Source organism: Manis javanica, chromosome 5 (genome assembly GCF_040802235.1).
Source record: "Manis javanica isolate MJ-LG chromosome 5, MJ_LKY, whole genome shotgun sequence".
NCBI classification, from domain to species: domain Eukaryota; kingdom Metazoa; phylum Chordata; class Mammalia; order Pholidota; family Manidae; genus Manis; species Manis javanica.
In genome coordinates, this window is record NC_133160.1 from 70,530,364 (window position 1) to 70,552,993 (window position 22,630).

A 22,630-nucleotide genomic window follows, 5' to 3' on the forward strand; every position below is an offset into this window, starting at 1 on the left:
CACAAAGAATCAGGGAAATGCAAATCAAAACCACAATGAGATAACACCTAACACCTGTCAGAGTGGCTAATATCAACAAGTTAGAAAATAACAAGTGTTGATGAGAATGTGGAGGAAAGGAAACACTTGTCTACTGCCGGTGCGACTGAAGATAGTGCAGTCATTATGGAAACAGTAAGGAAGTTTCTCAAAAACCAAGAAATAGAAATACCTAATGACATAGGGATTCCATTTCTTGGAATTTACCTGAAGAAAACAAAATCACTAATTTGGAAAAGATGTATGTACTCCTATTGCAATATTATTTATAACAGACAAGTATGGAAGAAACCTAAGTGCCCATTTGTAGACGAATAGATAAAAAAATGGAATGAATATATACAAAGGAGTATTAACCATAAAAAAGAAAGAAATACTGCCATTTGTGATATCATGGGTGGACCTAGAGGGTATTATGCTAGGTGAAAGTCAGAGAAAGAAAAATGCCATGTGATTTCACTTATATGTGGAATCTAAAAAGCAAATGAAATGAACAAACAAAAAAAACAGAAATAGACTTACAGACATAAAGAATAGACTGGTGGTTGCCATAGGGCAGAGGGTCAGGAAATGGGTAAAATAAGTGAAGGAGGGAAAATTTAGTGAGGATGTTTGATATCTTGATCTGGGTGATGGTTAAGTAAGTGTCAAAATATACATGTCAAAATTCATGGCATTGTATTTCAAGATTTATGCATTTTATTGTATGTACCTCAATTAAAAAAATAAGATACATTTAAATTAGCATAAAAGCTAATCATTGAAATAGGGATAAATTTAACACAAAATATGTGCAAGCCTGCACACTAAAAATTATAAAGCATTTTTAAGAAAAATTATAGAAGACAAAAAATTATAGAAGACATAAACATAAAAAATGTATTCTATAAAAGAAATTATCAAAGACAAAAACAGTAAAGGTCTCCTCATGAATCAGAAGATTAAATACTTAAAAAATATTACACTCTCCAAATTTACTTATAGATTTCAGTGTGATTTCAATCAAAAGTGTATTGGACTTTTTTTTATGAAATTGAAATAAAACAATTCTAAAATATATATGGAAATAAAAAGAAACTGAGCAAGCTAAAACAATTTGAAAAAGGAGAGTGAAGTTGGAGATCTTATACTATTTAATTTCAAGGTTTACAATAATGCTACAGTAATCAAAGCTGCATAGTATTGGTATCCATGAAACAAAATAGAGCACAGAAAGAGACCAACACATCTATGGTCAACTGATTTTCAAAAACAGGTGCCAAAATAATTTGATGGTGTAAGACCTACCAGCCTTATTCCGGTCAGCATTTCCCCCCGGTGAGAAAACGAGGGCAACGGCAGATCAATGCAACAGGCAAGAGGTTTATTATTCCAGCTAGCTGGGGTCCAAGTGTCTGCCTGACACAGCGGGTTTCAACAAGGACCCCGAGCACTCAAAGCCAAGGGTTTATATAGCATTTTCAAAGCACTTAACTCATAGTAATTTTCCACAGCTATACATTATTTTTGCAAGTCATACATCCTGGGGTTAAGCAAGAGCAAGATAAGACCACTCCTCAGTTGTTAGGGCGGTTCTGCACGATAAGCTTGGTATGTATGATTAACTGACCAAGGTTAGCTGACCAAGGGTCACAGCTGCCCACCACCCGGTGCTCATGATTAACTTGTTTTTCAAGCCTTACCCAGTTCCAGTTTTTCTTTCTAAGTCACATACTCAGAAAATGGCTTCTAGGCCCTTAAGATGGCTACTCTTATGCTAACCTATTTCCATTCTTACAATGGGAAAAGACAGTCTTTTAAACAAATTGAACTGGAAAAATTGTATATCTATATGGGAAATAGGAGCATTGACCCTTACCTCATACTGTATATAAAAATTAACTTGAAATGGATTATAGAATTAAACCTGTAAGTGCAACAAACTGTAAAATTCTGGAAGTAAACAGGAAAAAACATAGAAAATTTTTACAACCTTGGGTTAGGCAAAGTATCTTAGGATGACTGATAAAAGAAAAATAATGTTAATTTTGAATACATCAAAATTTAAAACTTTTGCTTTTCTAAAACACTTAAGAAAATGAAAAGCTGTCACTGGTTGGGTGAAAATATTTGTAAAACATATATCTAATAAAGGACTTACTATTCAGAATATATAACTCAACTAAATAGAAAAGATGACAATACTAATAAAAATTGGGTAAAAGTTTGGAACAAATACTTCATTAAAACATTAATTAAAACAATAATAAAGACTTATTTAAATAATCTGTACATAAGCCTGGAGGGTCTAATGCAATATTTCTGGAAGTCTGTTATGATGTAATATAGTTCAATAACATTTTGTCATTAGCAATTTCCGCATTTGAATTCTGACTCATTTCAGATATTTACATGATCAAAATTCAGAATTCAGACAAGCTATTATTATTATTATTCACTTATACATCTAACTGTAGATACATGTCTGGAACACACATATACCTTATTATAAAATGAGCAGCCTTCTGAAAATGTTTTTTTAAGAAATACTGAACTTCACACATGTTAAAACTCAGAATCAAAAGAAAAATAGGGTTTTCTTTCATCTCTGCTAATTGATTACATCTTGCAGCAAGATGTCATGCTGGGCTTTATTGAGAAATATATGTGTGTCTGTGTGCCTGGCACCTAGTCCAGGCATCTACGCATAAGGCAGTGGTTGTAAGTGTGTTATAGTGGAAATGAAAAGGAGAGGAAGGCAGTAGGGAGATCATATTTATTTTCCAGGTGACCTGAGGTTGAAAGTGAAGGGACTGGTGTTGGTGAGGGACCTTGTGAATTTGAGGACATATGCAATGCTCTTTCAGAGCCTAAGCAAAGAATCCTGACAGCAGATGGAGTAAGATCTCGCCAAAGCTGTTCAGAATATTAGCAATGTCCCTCTGCAGATTGTAAGATAAATTGTAGCCGAAATAAGCAGGCAAAGATAGGCAACAAAAGGCTAGGTAATTTATTTGAATGCCCCCGGGCGAGGTTCTGCGACCCCTCCCCCCAGTGCCTTCAACCTTACACTTCAGCCTTTTGGTCATAATGGTCAACAACTTGATCTGGCTACTTTTGGCTGACAAGGGGTGTCTTGGGGGGGTTTCGTAGCATGTAGCTACATTGCTGACTGCAAACATCTCACTCTGCTTTCTCTAGAGGCTTTCACTTCACTCTGTCTAAGCTTATGGTTTTTGTCTTATTATTTTCTTCTACAGATAGAGACTCTAGCTGCTGCCAGGGAAAAGGGGTGATGACCACTCTGGCTGCTTCATGCTGAGAAGGTGCAGTAAAGGGTGCAGCTAGGTCTCTATTACTGGTCAGTTGAGAGGGCTTCAGAAAGTTGGCGTTTTTATTCTGGAAGGACAAATTTAATGAGATGAAGAATGCATGGCTGAATATGAGAACTAGAAATATGAAGAGTTTAATTGAGAATTATAGCCAGGTATTATGGGGAAACTAAAATTTTGGATTGAGTTTACATTTTAATGACTAGTATTAGGATTTAGTATAGATAAGACTGCATTATTGAAACAATATTTTTCTCTAAAATCACTCTTATTTTTATTAGAAGTAGCTAGATTAAGAAAATAATTAACACTTGGCTTTATTATTTGCATAAGTGCAGCAAGAAGAGCAATTGATTACACAGGCTCTTTTAAATGTGCTTTGCTGGAACTTTTTGTAAGGAATTTTGGATTGAACTTTTAAAGGCCTCTCGAGGCCAGAAAGCCAAGTAAGACTTGCTATTAGGTTGTGCCTGCAGTACCTGTACATTTGGGTGAATTCTTATCTTCTTGAGGTTCTCAAGACGTTCCTGAGGTTCCTGCACTTGCTAGGAAGTGACCTTCCTTACTCACCTTGTAAGGCTGCTGGGAACTCTGTAAGCAAGGTACTAGGTCAATTCTTCTAAGGGGCTTTGTTAGCTGTATAAAGTCAATCTTAGTTCCTTAAAGCTGTCTGTTCATATCTGAGTTTACACACGTGTCTCTCAGGTATGACATTCCAGTCAAAGCTTTGGTAATAGAACTAGTGTTTTTAATTGGTCTTCTTACCAGGAAAGCAGATTCTTATTGAACTTGTGCAAATAAATATACTGCTATGAAATATAAAAATAGTTACTAAGAGTTTTTTAAATTCTGGAGGGATCAGGTAGAGAGAAAGACAAAGTTTCAATTCTGCTTATAAAGGCAGTCATTTACTAAACTGTTGTCAGCTTGAGAAAAAGCTTAAAATACTTTATCAACAACATTTGAAACAAAAAGTCACAAAATCATTTTTTTTATTTTACTTAATTTTATGTAACTAATACTTGTTCTGCTAAAATCTAGTTTTTTACTAGTTTAGGAGTAATGAAACAGTGAGTATAGTTGACAAAAGACTTACAAATGACAATGGTTAAAGACCTGATGAGAGCTTACTGTAAGACAGTTGTCATAGGAAATTTGGATATTTCTGTAACACAGAACATTCAGTAACAAAGTTTAGCATCATTCTCTGTGACAGTGCTTTCTAGGTAATTAAGCAGGTAAATAAGCAAAATTAGCCAAATATTTTCCTCAATGAGAAGAAATTCTTCTGACATGTTCTAGGGGCCCTTTGGAAAATATCAGAGTGAACTAGAGGTAAAAAGTACTTTTTCGAATTTGATTTTGGGAAGCTGTTAAAAGTTTTAAGGCACTTGCTTAAATAGGATTATAGGTTGCTATGAAGCAATACTTATCTATTTCAACAGAATGACAACAAAATACCTCAAAGGCAAATAAAGAAGGTTACACAGTTGTTAGCAAACTTTAGCTTTTAGTTCTTTTAATATTAAGATTTCATTTTCTTAAATATTCTGACAACTCATTGGGACTTTAAGCTTGAGAAACTGCTTTGATAAAACAATTAGAGAACTCATTGCAATTTTTTAATATTAAGAGCAGATTAAGTTAAGAAAACTATCTTTTTAACTGAAAACAAAATTTTAGTTTTGCTGTGTACTTGATACTGAGATTTGCTACACTTATTTAGTTTACTTATTTTTAACTATGCTAGGTTATTTACAAGACCTTTACTGAATATTAGAACAAAGCCAAGCTTTTAGGCATTTATTCTTAAAAGATTTAGCAGATAACATCAACTTAAATGACATTAGGTAAATTTAGGTAGCTGATAACAAGGACATGTGTGCCTCAGCTAAATTCAAATTAGCATTAATGCTTAACATTTTTTATCAGATTTCTTGGAAGTTTTAGAATGCCTAATTTTCACAAGCACTTGTTTTTAAATCAATTTTTATTAATACCATCCGGAGGTAGGAAAATATTTCTCATTTACACACCAAGACACACAAACATACAAACTGAGATACAACGACTACAGTCAGCAACACTTTTTACACAAAAACATATACAGATAGACAAACTCATATAAAGACTTGAGTTACTGATATCTAATTGCTTCATTTTTCTTCAGCTTCTTGTTTGTGGCTTCTGGAACTAGAGGGCAGGAGGGGCATGTTCTGGTGGGGGGAACAGGGCGGTGAAGGCAGAAGGAGATGGGGAGGGGTAGTGCAGCCACCAGAAGAGGAGAGCAGGACAATGGCAAGGTTGAGAATGTAGGACTTTAAGATGGCAGCGACACGTGTGAAGACAAAGGACTTAAAGATGGTGGTGGGTAGAGGGGGAAGGGATTGCGAGCTGAAGGAGGCAGGCGACTGAGGTTTTCTGGTGGATCTTTAAAGGAAGGACTGAGCAGAGTAAGAGGCTGACAATATTTAACTGGAGATCAGGCTAGGAGAACTTGAGAAGGTCTGGGCAGGAGCGCAGAGTCCAAAAAGCCTGCACATATGGGATTTCACTCTACTCTCCGCTCCAGTGGCAATAATTAGTCAAGTTGGTGAGGAGGCCAAAGTCGAAAATTCTCTCAGGGGGCCAGCGAGATTGATTGTCCAAGGGATACTGAGACCCGGCCTGAGAGCAAAGGAAGACCAGCTTCCATTTGCGAACTTCCTGGGACAAACATAGAGTAGCCAAATTAGAAATGAGACACTGAAGTGGGGTCGGAGCCTCCGCTTTTGAGGGCTGGTTCCCCATGTCTGTGCCACTTCTCAACTAATCCCACTGAGAGGAGTGCCTAGTGTCTCAAGCGCACCAAGTCAGGGGAGATGGCCTGGTAGCCTGAGTGAGGGATGTCTCCCCCACCACAGGGCCAGGGGTGGGCCGGATGCCTGCAGATGTCCTGGGGCCTGGGGTAGGGACATCTCCCACACCACAGGGCCAGGGGCGAGTATCCCGGATACTTGCAATGGATGGGCTGAATGCCCAGACCTGGACGTACACACGACTTCTAATGGACCAGGTGAAGCAGAGTTAGGAAGGGGAGCAGACTGGGGGAAACTGAGGGACTCACCAGAAAATAGTCCATGCAGTGAAGAGCAGGCTGAGGTCCCAATTCGGGGAATGAGGGGGCGGGGCTGCCAGTGGCTGGTTGGGGCCCCGCGCTCATGCTCCTTCCCGGGATTTCGGCACCAAATGTAAGATAAATTCTAGCCGAAATAAGCAGGCAAAGATAGGCAACAAAGGGCCAGGTAATTTATTTGAATATCCCCTGGCAAGGTTCTGCGGTCTGGCTGCCACAGACTAGGGAAGTCATGCAAAAGTAGACAGGCAGCAAGTTTTTAAAGAAGGTAGGGGGAGGCAGAGCTTAGATTTACAGCAGCGCGAGGATTGGCTAGACTAAGGCACATTTTTCAGGTTGGGAGGGGGCAGCAGCTGGGGACTTTGGCATGTCATCAGTGTCTGACGTGCTCACACCTCCCCCCAGTGCCTTCAACCTTACACAGATTAGCCTCTGTACTGCTGATATCTGATGGAACAGTAAAAAAACAATTTTTCCGTATAGGCACTGGTAGCTAGTCATTTCATGTAGGCACTAGTCATGGCTAGGACCTTCCTTTAAAGGATTTAAGGAAGTGAGCATTTGGAGGAAATTTATGTGTTGTTTTGTAACTCTGTGTTTACCCCTTCCTGGAGATATGCATAATTTGTTTATCATTGTGTCCCCAGAGTCATGCATGTAATAGTCATTCAATAAAACTTTGTTGAATTAAAGACTAAAATAAGAATGGACTGGTTAAGTTTGTGTGGAATACTACCTGAGGACATCTAGAAATGACAGGGAGATAATTGAGGGCAGGGACAATCAAGATTCTCCAATTATTCAACCTCTAACAGATAACATTTCTCCAACTAGTAACATATATATACTAATGAAAATGTGAATTTAATTTTACCTTGGGCAGATGAATCCTAGGAAATATTTGAATTACACTTAGAAATTCAAGTATGCTTTAAATGCCTTTAAATTGAAATAACATTTCCATGTGAAAAACTGAACTGCAAACTGTGCAAGAAAGTTTCAAAACTAAAACACCATCATTTAGGTATTACTAAAATGGAACAGGCACAATGTTTTTAAATCAGCTCCTTCTCCACAACGTGTTTTTATAACTTAACGAACCATTTTAGTGGTACACATTTTATTTTTAACAGCTTTTTTGAAATATAATTTACATATCAAACACTCACCCATTTAAAATGTATAATTAAGTGATCTGCAGCAAATTTATAGTTATACAACTCTCACCACAATTCTGTTTTAGAACATTTCCACCACCCCAAAAAGTCCTTTAGAGCCCACTGCAGTCAATCCTTGCTGTCACCCCCAGCTCCAGGCAAGCTCTGAACTTTGCCTCAAAATTTGACTTTTCTGGACATTTCCCTTTTGTTACTGGTGTGGATATGACAAATTTTGTTAATCCCTTTATGAACTGAAGAACATTTGGATTGGTTCCAGGGTTTGGCTATTATGAACATTGCTACTGTGAATAGGTCTTTGTGGACATAGGTTTTGATTTCTCTTGGCATAGATTCCTAGGAGTGGAAATGGATTGTTTGTAAGCTTCTCTTTAATTTTTGAGAGATTACAAAACTGCTTTTCCAAAATAACCATATATTATACATTACCATCAGCAATATATGAGGATTCAAATCTCTCCATTCTTGCCAACATTTGGTATTGTCTTTTGGAATATAGCCATTCTAGTGGTATTTCAATGTGGTTTTTAATTTGCATATCACTATGATTACACATTTATTATTCAAAATGACAGTATTTTGGGAGACAAATTCATTTTATAATAAAAGTTGGACACAACTTAAGCTCACTTGATGTTTTCAGTTTTATAAAGGAAATACTTCCTGTTGATATACTATTCATTAGCAAAAATACACAATATTATTTTTCTCTGGTTGTAACATCTAATGCCAATTTGAAGAGCTTAATAGATTGGCAGTGTAGGCTTCAGAGGACTGAGTTTCAATCCTGCCTTCTCAATTTACTTGCTGAATGACAGCTTAGCTTTTCTGTGCCCCAGCTTTTTCAGCTATAAAATGGAGCTAATAGTACCCATCACAAAGTGTTGTTATGAAGGAATATACATAAATACTTAGAATAAATGTTTATGGATTTTCAAACATTACAACCACTTTTAAAAACAAATTCATCATAAGAAATTGTCATTTTCTTCTCTTTAGCATTTATAAGTGCTCTTTCACAGGTCATCTAGAGAACTAGCAGATTTTAGCTATTATGGCTACTATTGTTTGCTACTAAAAAATATTTAATGTGGCATGTTTTTACTCAAATTCATATAAAATGGTATGGGAAAGAATTCCTGGGCAATATAAATTTGGTTACCAGGGAAAATGATACTAGAAACAATTGAAATCTTTTTGCATTTTGAAGTCATTTTGGTTCTTTATGTCTTAGTCCTATTGACAGAACAAAACAAAACCAACACACAGTCTTTATTCAACCTCTGGCCTTCAAATCCTTACTGTTGATTTATTAAAGTTTCACAGTTAATTAGCATTAAAAATTCATATAACTCAGGTTTAATTTATGTTAATAAACAGGTTAAGACCCAAACATGTTAACTGAAAGTAAAGAAGTGAGTTTCAGGTATTTAACAAACTGTTCCTAAGTGTGAGAACTCATGTTATGGCCACTGATAGCTAGCTGTATTTGTGAATGGATATTTTCATGGTAAAATTAAAAGTTTATATTTTTCATTTCAGTTTATACAAATTAGCACAATTCCAAACTAAGTGTTATTTTTTCCTGCTCTTTCTCAAATGATCAGTCAGCTTTAAAATACTGTATAACATAACATGAAAGATAAAATATTGTCAGTGTATCAATTCTATTTTCAACTAAGGGATTAAGGTTATGTTGAACAACATGGCAAAATGCTAGTGTACTTAATTTAGTGATAAAGTTAACATCTTATTGTTTAAAGCTTACACTGCTTATTTCAGATTACATCCACACTCATTAAAAAAATTTGTTTTTCATATTTAGTACATTGTTAGGGTCTAGGACTCCGGGGTTTCCCAGAGAACAAGACACACGGACACGGAGATGAAAATCCAAGCAAAGTCTTTATTCAGCCAGCAAGCTGGGGTCGACAGCACCTCCCCTGACATGCAGGCCGAGTCTGAGCTGCCGACCCGAAGCAACTTTGGGTATTGATTATATAGGATCTTCACAGCAGTTACATCAAAGCCCATGCAGTTCTACAACTAATAGGTTTAAAACACACTCTATATTGTAACCAATGGGAAACATTGTAACCTTTTTAGGGAACGCGCCAGTTGCCTGCCCGCTTCAATTGTTATCTCTTGCTTACCCAAGCATGTCTATGTGACTTATTACGGGTTACATCTCCAGGCGTTCCCGGGCTGTTGCCCACTTCTAGTTATCTAACTTAGGGTAGGCGCACTTCTCAGAAGCCTCGGGTAATTTACACAAGAAAAGACTGGGTGGCTCTCGCTCTAGGCAGTTAGGTTAAGTGTCATTAGTTCTTTTTCTTGACTTGATGCTCTCTGCACTCTGTTACAACATCACTTAAAATTCATGGTGATGGTGAGATAGGGACCGTGGTTGTAGTCAGAGCAGGGTGAGGGCCTCCGGAAAAAGCAAGGCAGGATATTTGCAGTCAGAGCAATGTAACTACATGCAAGGAAACCTCCTATCAAAACTCTATTAAACATTCAGCTCTAGAGTCATTCTTCAGTGCGATCACTTAATATTCCCCAGATAAAGAGAAGCACATGTTTTTATTATGCTAATCATGTGAAAGATTCACGTTAACATGCTAAAAGGCCCAGGCCTATGTGCTGTCTTTCCTCCTTCAGATCTGATGAAGTGATTTTGCAAACTGGGCAAACTAATTTAGCCTGCAGGCCCAGCCATAAACAACACCGTAAAAGGCAGGGAGGATTCCACCTTAAAGGTAAGACTGCATGTTAATACCCAAGAAATTAAGAAGTTAGAAATTCTTAACTTACCTTTTAGCAAACAATACCTCAGCCCACCTTGGGGGCTGGGCAGGTGGCCTTGTTTCATGTGCCCCCAGACCAAGATACTGGTATCTCAGAGAGAAATTATCAGAGCAGGAAGTTGCTTGTGTTAAATTAATTCTAAATATTCAGGGAGCACTCAATAAGTCCACACTCCTAAGCTTTTTTTCATGTTCTCAAAAATCCTCTACTGCCTATAAAACCCCTAGACAACACACCACTACAGACTCTTGGAGCACTGTCCTTTCACTTTATCTCTAAATAAAAGCCTGTACCTTGCTCTCCTACTTGTGTTTGTGAAGCTCATTCTTCAGCTTTGTGAACAAGAACCCTGGCATCAATGGTACTAAATAATTTTAAGAAATCACAGACTATCCAATGACTATGAAATTTGGAAGGCTTGAACACTTTCTTCAGTTATTGTAGAAAGAAAGAACACTCTTGACAATGGAAACTCATTGCTTTTTTTCTTGAAAACAGTTTGAAATCATAGATTTTTTTTTATATTGATGATAATCAGTTTATAGATCTCTTAAACTGGAGTACTCTTTCATGCCAAGATTAATGGTAGAACTTCCATAATACAGGACTTAAAAGTTTCTTTAAGGCTCAGTCTATGACCCTAAAATTAAAAAATATATATTATAGTGAGAGTCAGGTCCATGGCCATCCAACTCAGTATCTTCTAATTGCTCTAGGCATGTATAATAGGAACAAACACAACCTTCATAAATCTGAGAGACAATCACTATAAATGGACAAAGGAAGGTGGGGGTCTTATTTGAAATGTTAAATGAACTTCAGAGTCAGAATTAAGGTGAGGTAAGAAAGACATCTTGGGTGCAAAATTTTAGGAGGCACTTACCCTCAGGTATGTGCATGGCCCTGTGAGTGAACGCCCCCTGAAGTCCCAGTGCCCCTTTTGCCTCACCCCGGTCCCTGCACAGATGGAATGAGTTACCTACAAAAATCAGAGGGAACTAGCAAAAGAAAACCAAACCAGAGCTGTAACTGGTGAGGCCTCTGAAGGAGAGCTGGCAAGGTCACACATACAGTGGGAAAAGACAGAGAAGAAAACATGTAATTATAGCATCTCTCTCTGCCTATTCAGTCACCTATGGACTATTTCTTGCTCTATGACACTGTGTTTGAAAATCACACTAAAGAGAAGGGAGTGAGTTCATAAGACATCTAGTTAATTACCTGTTTATGCTTCCAAGATGTCCCAATATTGCCTGTTAAATAGGCTCACTGCTTACCAACTTATTTTATGTAATGTCTTTTAAGGTTAGTTGCTGGTTTTAAGATTTGCAGCTGTTTTGTTTTTCTACTTTCATTCTAGGGAAAATCTTTCATATCTAGAAATCAACAGAGGATTTACGATATTTCTTTGCCACTGCTGAAACTTTCTTTCCCAAGTGGCTAATATCAAACTGGAAAATAATCAGTATATAAGGAACAGCTAACTCAGCAATTGCATCATCACAGTAGAATTTCTTTGAAACCTGTACTCTGATGAAACTTCAATAAATTAATTAGAGTATAAACTTACATTAAAGCTTCTGAGTAATTGTAATGAGAAGAGACTCCTAGAAACTTCTGTACTTCATCCATCACTGTAGCAGGATCAGTTCTTAGCTGTTGCCCATTGATAATTAGCAACTAAATTGCCAAAGAAATAAGACAGTGCATATTGAAAAAAGACATGTATTGTATAACAAAAAATTTCTGCACTATGAATTTATTCAATAAGAGACACTCTACTGAAAGGATCTGCATGTGATGTTGTTGGACTTAACCAGGGCATTCTTATTAATGACCTCCAACAAGAATAAATCACACTAATTAAATGCACTCATGTTTCGTAATCTGCTGTAAAGGAGTGCTGAGAGCATTAAGAGTCAGGAAAAAGAACTAATAAAACTTAGCTAAACCTTAACAGCAGACCATTCCGGAATAGTAAGAGATTCAATGTCTAAACTTAGAGAGAGGCCAGATCAAAGGAAGAGAGAGCGAGAGGCCAGCCAAGGGCTATTTGAATCCTAGTTTACTAAATCCCCATGGTTTACAACCCTGATATCCACCCTGGCAGGGCCCTTGCTTATTTTTATACTGCTTCTCACTTTAGGTCCCTGTATCTTAAACCGGCTAATAGCCTTTGTTAGGGAAAGAGTGAGTGCTGTTCAGGTGCTAATGCTGAGACCGCAGTATCATTCACTCACACAGCAGGAAGAAACAAACATTCCATGATTGGAATGGTCAAAGGAAAGTGGGGAAATGTAGAATCTAAGCATTAGTAAGATTAGTAAATTAGCATAAGCATAGCCATCTTAGAAACCTAGAAACCATTTTCTGAGAGTGTGACTCAGAGAAAAAAAAACAAAAAAACAAAAAACCCTGGGCCTGGGTAAGGCCTTGAAAAACAAGTTAATCATGAGCACCGGGTGGTGGGCAGCTGTGACCCTGGTCAGCTAACCTTGGTCAGTTAATCTTACATACCAAGCTTATCGTGCAGAACCTCGCTAACCATTGAGGAGTAGTCTTACCCTGCCCTTGCTTAACCCCAGGATATATGTCTTGCAAGAATAATGTATAGTTATAGAAAATTACTATGAGTTAAGTGCTTTGAAAATGCTATATAAACCCTTGGCTCTGAGTGCTCGGGGTCCTTGTTGAGACCCGCTGCGTTGGGCTGACTTGGACCCCAGCTAGCTGGCTGAATAAAGACTTTGCTTGAATTTACATCTCTATGCCTGTGTAGTTTGTTCTCTGGAGAAGCCTCGGAAGCCTGGACCCTAACACTGCAAAGTCCTGCAAACACCAGGAAAACAAAAAAGCCAAGAGAGCCTAAGAATGTAATTATGAAATCACAAATGGAAACCAAGTTTAAAAATAGGCATAAAAACGATTCCCTCATTCAAGCTGGGAAAGAGCAGTGTAGAAAAGAAGAAAGATTACAGTAAGTCTAGGTGTAAAGAGACAGAGGGCTGTCATTCTCCACAACTCTGTTCTAAAGAATAGCACTGCAAAGTTTTAAGAAATACATTGAAAATCCACTTGAAGGAAAAGGTACGATTCCCAGAGAACCTGAGTGTGGACAGAAGTTCCTTAACAAAGGGGAAGAATTTGCTTGTTACTCTAGTGTGGTGGGGGAGAGCACGAACCCAGAAAGATGAAATGGCAGGGTCCATGATAGAGAGCCACAGAACCTGCAATGCAACTCTTGCTCACATGTCTTCTTTAAAATACGTGTTTAGTCTAGACCAACATTGTTCAACAGAACTTTCTCTGCTGCTGGACATGTTCTACAGCTCTGGTATCTAAAAGGTGGCTACTAATTATTTTAAATGTGACTAATGTGATTGAGGAACTGAATTTTTAATTTTATATACTTTTAATACAAATTTCAGTAGCCATATGTAGTAGTGGGTATCATATTGGACAGCATAGTTCTAAGCATGCAAACATGTATTATGTCTGATGACTGGACTGCTTTATGCCATTCAGTGTAGGAGCTGATTAGTAATCTAGGTTGATGCTAGGCAAAAGAGAGAAGGAAGCCAAGAAAAGCATAGAATTTATGGAAAATTCAGTAATGTGGCTTAAAGCAAAATAATGGCACTTAATTAAGCAAAGCAATATTTGCCTTGTTTAGTTAAGAGTTTCTCAAGCTTTATTCTCAGAATAAGAATCAGGGATATGAAGCCTTTAAGGCTTTTTATAACCAGGAAAAGTATGCACTAGAAAATAGAGCAGGGAGTATTATCCTGAAATACTTTTAGAAAGAAAATTAAACTTCTATCTCTGCCTATCTATTACTCTGCTATAGTCTCATTATTTACATTACAAAGCTAGTAATGTTCTAATGAGTAAAATTTCCTCTATCCTAAAGGCAAAGACATTAATTGAATAAGATTGTAACATGATGTAAATTTTTATTGCTCAATACCTGAAATGGGGGGAAATAAACAAGCCATCTTTCAATGTGGCTGGCATACCACCCTGGGATCAAACATCTCTTCTGTAAGGCTCTAAGCTCGGAGGGTGCACGGGGCCCCGCTGTGATCACTTCGTAGAAGCTGAACTTCAGAGCGGCGGGGTTTTCATGTGATCGCTGATGCTATGATGAAAAGGTGGATAATTAAACTAACTTGTAACATAGGCATAAATAATTAAAACAAATCTCTGTGACAAGTCTCAAAGCTAAAGGAAGAAATGCCTTCCTTCTGGAGGTTATATGTTTTGCAATTAATAAGGATGAAAATGTTTGCTTGGAGCACCAGGACTTAAAGTTATGACACTGATGAAAGTGTATTTTTGAGAACATATTTGGTAGTGGCTGAACTCTTATTGACAGGATTCCTTAATCAACTTTACTGGTTGTTTCTTTAGTGTGTATGTTTTATTCTGAAAGCAAACTTTTGAAAGTTGCTTTAATGACCTCTTTTCAGCCCATAAGCAAACCATTTATCATATCCAGTGAATAATGCACAAGCACTCTACTAGTTCTGCCACATAGTTTTGCTCCCTCCATTTAGTAATGCAGTTTTAGCTTAGAAAAGTCCTATTGGCTATTTTAAATGGGAAAATTATTGAAAATCTGACATGTACATTCAGCCTTTTTAATATACTACCTAGCATCTAAAAGCTGAGATTATTTTAGGTAATGGTAACCTTTGCAATAAATCAGAATCACTTATTGTACAAAACTTCAGAAAGCACAGAAGATTGGAGAGTGACGAGAATTAGGCTTGAGATGGATTAATGATTGTACATTGAGCATTGACCCCCCTATACTGAATTTTATTGTTGTTAACAACCATTTGATCAATAAATATGAGAGATGCCCTCTCAAAAAAAAAAAAAAAAAAAAAAAAAAAAAAAAAAAACTTCAGAAAGCAGCAATCCAGATAGGAAAGCATTTCATAATGGCTCACACTCAGGCCCATGGGTTTGAGGAAATCACCTTTTCACTAAATTGACTAATAAATATTCAGGCTTAGTGGTGGGTTTCTGGATGTTTACCACATCTAGCTGAATAGCAAATTTGCTGCAATTGAGATTCAAATTACTACACTACAATCTATTGACTTTGTCAAGGCCTTCATTTTGCCACTCTGGAATGATTTATGTGTAATATTTCAGACATTTTGTTAGTTTTCAGCATTGAAATCTTTTTTAGTAAATTCTCAATTTTTCAGGAACTAAATGGTTGCCAAACTTCAGTTTTCTCCTTTCTTTGAGTCAATTAAGGCTTATTTCTTTTTTTTCCAGATACCTGGTGAAAAAGGTAAGAGGCACAATGGCTCTAAGAGTTTGGCATGAATGATTAACGTGCAATTGTGGATTTCAGTTTTCCAGGATGTTCACTCTCTATTATGCCGATTATTATCAATATGCCTATTTAAGTTCCCACCTGCTTTATATAAACTTTTCCCACTCTGTCCCAGTCACAAAACCTTTCCTGATAATTGAAAAAACTGTTTCTGTCAAATAAAAAGACCCGGTGCTAAGAAATTTTGTTCTCTAATTTCATACATTGTCAGGAATTTAAGTGTTTGAAATCCTGTCAATGCGAATGGAACATTCTTGACTGGAGAATTGAAGTTATGTGGACACTTTAATACAGAGAAGCAGACTTATTTTCAACTCAGGTGCAGAGTTTCAGATAAGGGATTTTGGACCAAAATTCCACATTTATCTTAACTTTATAGTTTCCAAGGAAATTGGACTCTTGGTCTACTTTTCAACCCTGTCCTGCTAATAACCCCCTTACACATAGCCCTGCTTTGCACCTATCAAAATAGTCCATTTCAATTTTACCTACATTGCTGCCCTTACAAATCCTTCCCTTTACGGGAATGCCTAATAGTTTCTCTGGTGTTCAGGCTCCTCTGCTGCAGCCAATTATACCTAACTTGTTGTTCCCTGTAGTGTTTATCAGATGGACGTTACCACTCTGTAGGAGTCTGTCATTTAATACTTTCTGATTTATACACTGTTTATTTATACATATTTTTCTGATTAGATTGAAGTCATTCTTGAGTGTAGCATCCATATTTATTAATTTGTCTTCAAACTGCACTTAAAATAATACTTTACATATGGTAGTCATTAAAATTATTTAATGAATGGATGAACACATGAACATTAGGAAAGTGTTCTTTAAATTAAGTTTTTTAATTTAAGGATCCTAGAGACTAAAGATGCTGAATCTAATTCATTTTGTATGTTATATTTAATTTGTACTGCTTTTTTTAATTAAAGAATCATGTATATACAATCTTATGAAGGTTTCACATACACAACACTATGGATTCAACATTCACCCATATTATCAAGTCCTCACCCCACATCATAGTCAGTGTCCATCAGCAAGTAAGATACTGTAGCATCATTACTTGTCTTATCCATGCTGTCACCTGTACTTCTTAAAAAAAAAATTTAAGGTACACAGCATGTTACATTGATACATGTGTAGAGTATAATATGACCACCATTGAAGCAATATTTCTCACATCATATCATTTGGGTATAGTATTATTGATTTATTCATTATATTTTGCATTAGATGTCTATGGCTTATTTACTACTTGTTACACTTGTACCCTTACATGCCACCAATGATTTTTTTAAATTAAGGCATCATTGATATACAATCTTATGGAGGTTTCACATGAGCAACATTTGGTTACTACATTCACCAATATTATCAAATTCCCCCCACTACCCACTGCAGTCACTGTCCATCAGCATAGCAAGATGCTACAGAGTTACTACTTGCCTTGTCTATGTTACACTGTCTTTCCCTTGACTGTCTATGTTGACTGTCTTTCCCTACACCATGTGTGACAGTCATAATGTCCCACAATCCTCTTCTCCCTCCCTCCACACCCACCCTCCCCCATTCCTCCCCTTTGGTAACTGCTAGGCCCTTCATGGAGTCTGTGAGTCCACTGCTGTTTTGTTCCTTCAGATTTGCTTTGTTGTTATACTCCAGAGATGAGGGAAATCATTTGGTACCTATCTTTCTCTGCCTGGCTTATTTAACTGAGCATGACACCCCCAGCTCCATCCATGTTGTTGCAAATGGTAGAATTTGTTTTTTTCTTATGGCTGAATAATATTCCTTGTGTATATGTACCACCTCTTCTTTATCCATTCATCTACCGATGGACACTTAGGTTGCTTCCATATCTTGGCTGTGGTAAATAGTACTGCAATAAACATAGGAATGCATATGTCTTTTTGAATCTGGAATCTTGTTTTCTTTGGGTAAATTCCTAGGAGTGGAATTCCTGGGTCAAATGGTAGTCATATTTTTAGTTTTTTGAGGAACCTCCATACTGCTTTCCACACTGGTTGAATTAGTTTACATTCTCACCAGCAATGTAGGAGGGTTCCCCTTTCTCCACATCCTCACCAACATTTGTTGTTGTTTATCTTTTGGATGGTGGCCATACTAACTGGTGTGAGGTGATATTTCATTGTGGTTTTAATTTGCATCTCCCTGATAATTAGCGATGTGGAGCATCTTTTCATGTGCCTGTTGGCCATCTGAAATTCTTTGGAGAAGTGTCTGTTCATATCCTCTGCCCATTTTTTATTTTTATTTTTTTATATTTTGTTATCATTAATCTACAATTATGTGAACAGTATGTTTACTAGGCTTGCCCCTTCACCAAGTCCCCCCCACAAACCCCATTACCGTCACTGTCCATCAGTGTAGTAAGATGCCGTAGAAGCACTACTTGTCTTCTCTGTGTTGTACAGCCCTCCCTATGACCCCCCACATTATACATGCTAATCGTAATGCCCTCTTTCTTTTTTCCCCGCCCTTATCCCTCCCTTCCCACCCATCCTCCCCAGTCCCTTTCCCTTTGGTAACTGTTAGTCCATTCTTGGTTTCTGTGATTCTGCTGCTGTTTTGTTCCTTCAGTTTTTCTTTGTTCTTATACTCCACATATGAGTGAAATCATTTGGTACTTGTCTTTCTCCACTTGGCTTATTTCACTGAGCATAATACCCTCTAGCTCCATCCATGTTGTTGCAGATGGTAGGATTTGTTTTCTTCTTATGGCTGAATAATATTCCATTGTGTATTTATCCATTCATCTACTGATGGACACTTAAGTTGCTTCCATTTATTGGCTACTGTAAATAGTGCTGCAATAAACATAGGGATGCATCTGTCTTTTTCAAACTGGGCTGCTGCATTCTTAAGGTAAATTCCTAGGAGCGGAATTCCTGGCTCAAATGGTATTTCTATTTTGAGCTTTTTGAGGAACCTCCATACTGTTTTCCACAATGGTTAAACTAATTTACATTCCCACTGCCCATTTTTTAACTGGATTATTTGCTTTTTGGGTGTTGAGGAGTGTGAGTTATTTACATATTTTAGATGTTAAACCCTTATCACATATGTAATTTATGAATATGTTCTCCCATACTGTAGGATGCCTTTTTTTTCTACTGATGGTGTCCTTTGCTCTACAGAAGCTTTTTTTTCAATGTAGTCCCATTTATTCATTTTTGCTTTTGTTTCCCTTGTCTGAGGAGATGTGATCAGAAAAAAGTTGCTCATGTTTATATTCAAGAGATTTTTGCCTATGTTTTCTTCTAAGAGTTTTATGGTTTCATGACTTACATTCAGGTCTTTGATCAATTTTGAGTTTAATTTTGTGCATGGAGTTAGAGAATAATCCAGTTTCATTCTCTTACATGTAGCTGTCCAGTTTTGCCAATACCAGTGTTGAGAGGCTGTCGTTTCCCCATTGTATATCCATGGCTCCTTTAACATATATTAATTGACCATATGTGCTTCAGTTTATTTCTGGGTTCTCTATTCTTTTCCACTGACCTGTGGGTCTGTTCTTGAATCAGTACCAAATTGTCTTAATTACTGTGGCTTTGTAGTAGAGCTTGAAGTTGAGGCAAGTAATTCCCCCAGGTTTATTATTCTTAGGATTGTTTTGGCTATTCAGGGTCTTTTGTGGTTCCATATGAATTTTAGAACTATTCTAGTTCATTCAAGAATGCTGTTAGTATTTTGATAGGGATTGCATTGAATCTGTAGATTGCTTTAGGCAGGATGGCCATTTTGACAACATTAATTCTTCCTACCCATGAGCACAGGATGTATTTCCATTTATTGGTGTCTTCTCTAATTTCTCTCATTAGTGTCTTGTAGTTTTCAGGATATAGGTCTTTCACTTCCTTGGTTAGGTTTATTCCTAGTTATTTTATTCTTTTTGATTCAATTGTGAATGGAATTGTTTTCCTGATTTCTCTTTCTGCTAGTTCATCATCTTCTGCTAGTATATAGGAATGCAACGGATTTCTGTATATTTATTTTGTGTCCTGAAACATTGCTGAATTCAGTTATTAGTTCCAGTAGTTTTGAGGTGGATTCTTTAGGGTTTTTTATGTACAATATCATGTCATCTGCAAACAGTGGCAGTTTAACTTCTTCTTACTAATCTGGATGCCTTTTATTTCTTTGTGTTGTCTGATTGCCATGGCTAGGATCTCCAGTACTATGTTGAACAAAAGTGGGGAGAGTGGGCTTGTCTTGTTCCTGAACTTAAAGGAAAAGCTTTCAGCTTCTCACTGTTACATATGATATTGGCTGTGGGTTTGTCATATATGGCCTTTATTATGTTGAGGTACTTGCCCTCTATACCTATTTTGTTGAGAGTTTTTATCATGAATGGGAGTTGAATTTTGCTGAAAGCTTTTTCAGCATCTATGGAGATGATCAAGTGATTTTTGTTCTTCCTTTTGTTGATGTGGTGGATGATGTTGATGGATTTTGATATTGTACCATCCTTGCATCCCTGGAATAATTCCTACTTGATTATGTTGGATGATCTTTTTGATGTATTTTTGAATTTGGTTTGCTATTATTTTGTTGAGTATTTTTGTATGTGTGTTCATCAGGGATATTGGTCTGTGCTTTCCCTTTTTTTGTGGTGTCTTTGCCTGGTTTTGGTATTAGGGTGATGCTGGCCCCGTAAAATGAGTTTGGAAGTATTCCCTTTTCTACTCTTTGGAAAACTTTAAGGAGGATGGGTATTAGGTCTTCACTAAATGTTTGATGAATGCAGTGGTGAAGCCATCTGGTCCAGGTGTTTTGTTGTTAGGTAGTTTTTAGATTACCAAATCAATTTCAATGCTAGTTTGGTCTGTTCAGATTTTCTATTTCTTGCTGGGTCAGTCTTGGAAGGCTTTATTTTTCTAGAAAGTTGTCCATTTTGTTCTGGTTATCCAATTTGTTAGCCTATAATTTTTCATTGTGTTCTCTAATAATTCTTTGTATGTTCACGGTGTCCTTAGTGATTTTTCCTTTCACATTTCTGATTCTGTTTATGTGTGTAGACTCTCTTTTTTTCTTGGTAAGTCTGGCTAGGGCTTTATTTATTTTGTTTGTTTTGTCAAAGAACCAGCTCCTGGTTTCATTGATTCTTTCTATTGTTTTATTCTTCTTGATTTTATTTATTTCTGCTCTGAACTTTTTTATGTCGCTCCTTCTACTGACTTTGGGCCTCACTTCTTCTTTGTGACTTTAGGCAGTTCATTTGGGATTGTTCTTCTTTCTTGAGGTAGGTCTGTATTGCAATATACTTCCCTGTTAGCATGGCCTTTGCTGTGTCCCACAGAGTTGTTGTCTTTGTTTCCATATATTGCTTGATCTGTTTTTATTTGGTCACCAATCCATTGACTATTTAGGAGCATGTTGGTAAACATCCAGGTGTTTGTGGTAATTTTTGCTTTCTTTGTATAATTTATTTCTAGTTTCATCCCTTTATGGTCTGAGAAGCTGATTGGTACAATTTCAATCCTTCTGAATTTACCGAGGCTCTTTTTGTGGCCTAGTATATGATCTCTTCTTGAAACTGTTCTGTGTGCACTTGAGAATGTGTATCCTGCTGCTTTTGGGTGACGTGTTCTGTAGATGTCTGTTAGTTCTATGTGTTGTAATGTGTTGTTATGTGCCTCTGTCTCGTTATTTTCTGTCTGGTTGTTCTGCCTTTGTTGTGCATGGTGTGTTGAAGTCTCCTAAAATGAATGCATTGCATTCTATTTCTCCCTTTAATTCTGTTAGTATGTTTCACATATGTAGGTGATCCTGTGTTGGGTGCATAGATATTTATAATGGTAATTCTTCTTGTTGGACTGACCCCTTTATCATTATGTAATGTCCTTCTTTGTCTCTTTTTACTTTCTTTGTTTTAAAGTCTATTTTGTCTGATAGAAGTACTGCAACTCCTGCTTTTTTTTCTCTCTATTATCTGCATGAAATATCTTTTTCCATCTATTCACTTTTAGTCTGTGTATGTCTTTGGGTTTGAAATGAGTCTCTTTTAGGCAGTATAAAGATGGGTCTTGCTTTTTTATCCATTCTATATCTTTTGATTGGTGCATTTAGCCCATTTACATTTAGGGTGATTATTGATAGATATTTACTTATTGCCATTCCAGGTTTTAGATTTGTGGTCCCAAAATATTCAAGGGTAGGTTGTTTACTCTCTAACAATCTAACTGAACTGAGTTAGTGTGTTATTTCTAATACAATATAAGGGTTCTTTTTTTTCTTCCTCCTCTACTCTTTATGTATAAGGTGTCATATTGTGTACACTTCATGTATCCCTTGACTGAATTTGTGATATGATTTAATTTTTCATTTATCTAGTAATTAATTGGTCTACTTTCTTTACTGTGGTTTTATTTTCCCTGGTGACAGATATTTAGCCTTAGGAGTATTTCCATTCATAGCAGTCCCTCCAAAATACACTGTAGCAATGGTTTGTGGGAGGTAAATTCCTTCAACTTTTGCTTATCTGGAAATTATTTAATCTCCCCTTCAAATTTAAATAATCATCTTACTGGGTATAGTATTTTTGGTTCTAGGCCCTTCTGTTTCATTGCATTGAAGATATCATGCCACTCCCTTCTGGCCTGTAAGGTTTCTGCTGAGATGTCTGTTGACAGCTTGAGGATTTTCCTTTGTATGTGATCTTTTTCTCTCCCTCTGGCTGCTTTTAATTCTCTGGTATTGTCCTTGATTTTTGCCATTTTAATTATTATATGTGTTGGTGTTGTCTTCCTTGTGTCCCTTGTGTTGGGAGATCTGTGCACTTCCATGGCCTCAGAGACCATCT

General features: G+C 36.9%; 1 protein-coding gene across 1 annotated transcript in view; it reads right to left on the reverse strand.

The window, feature by feature from the left end:
* The window catches only part of LOC108384227 (bifunctional heparan sulfate N-deacetylase/N-sulfotransferase 3-like), a 131,325-nt gene that overhangs the window by 14,725 nt on the left and 93,970 nt on the right, over nucleotides 1–22,630 (reverse strand). Inside the window, 2 exon segments of the mRNA XM_073237090.1 lie at nucleotides 12,022–12,131; nucleotides 14,419–14,589. Coding sequence (XP_073093191.1) covers nucleotides 12,022–12,131; nucleotides 14,419–14,589 — 281 coding nt within the window.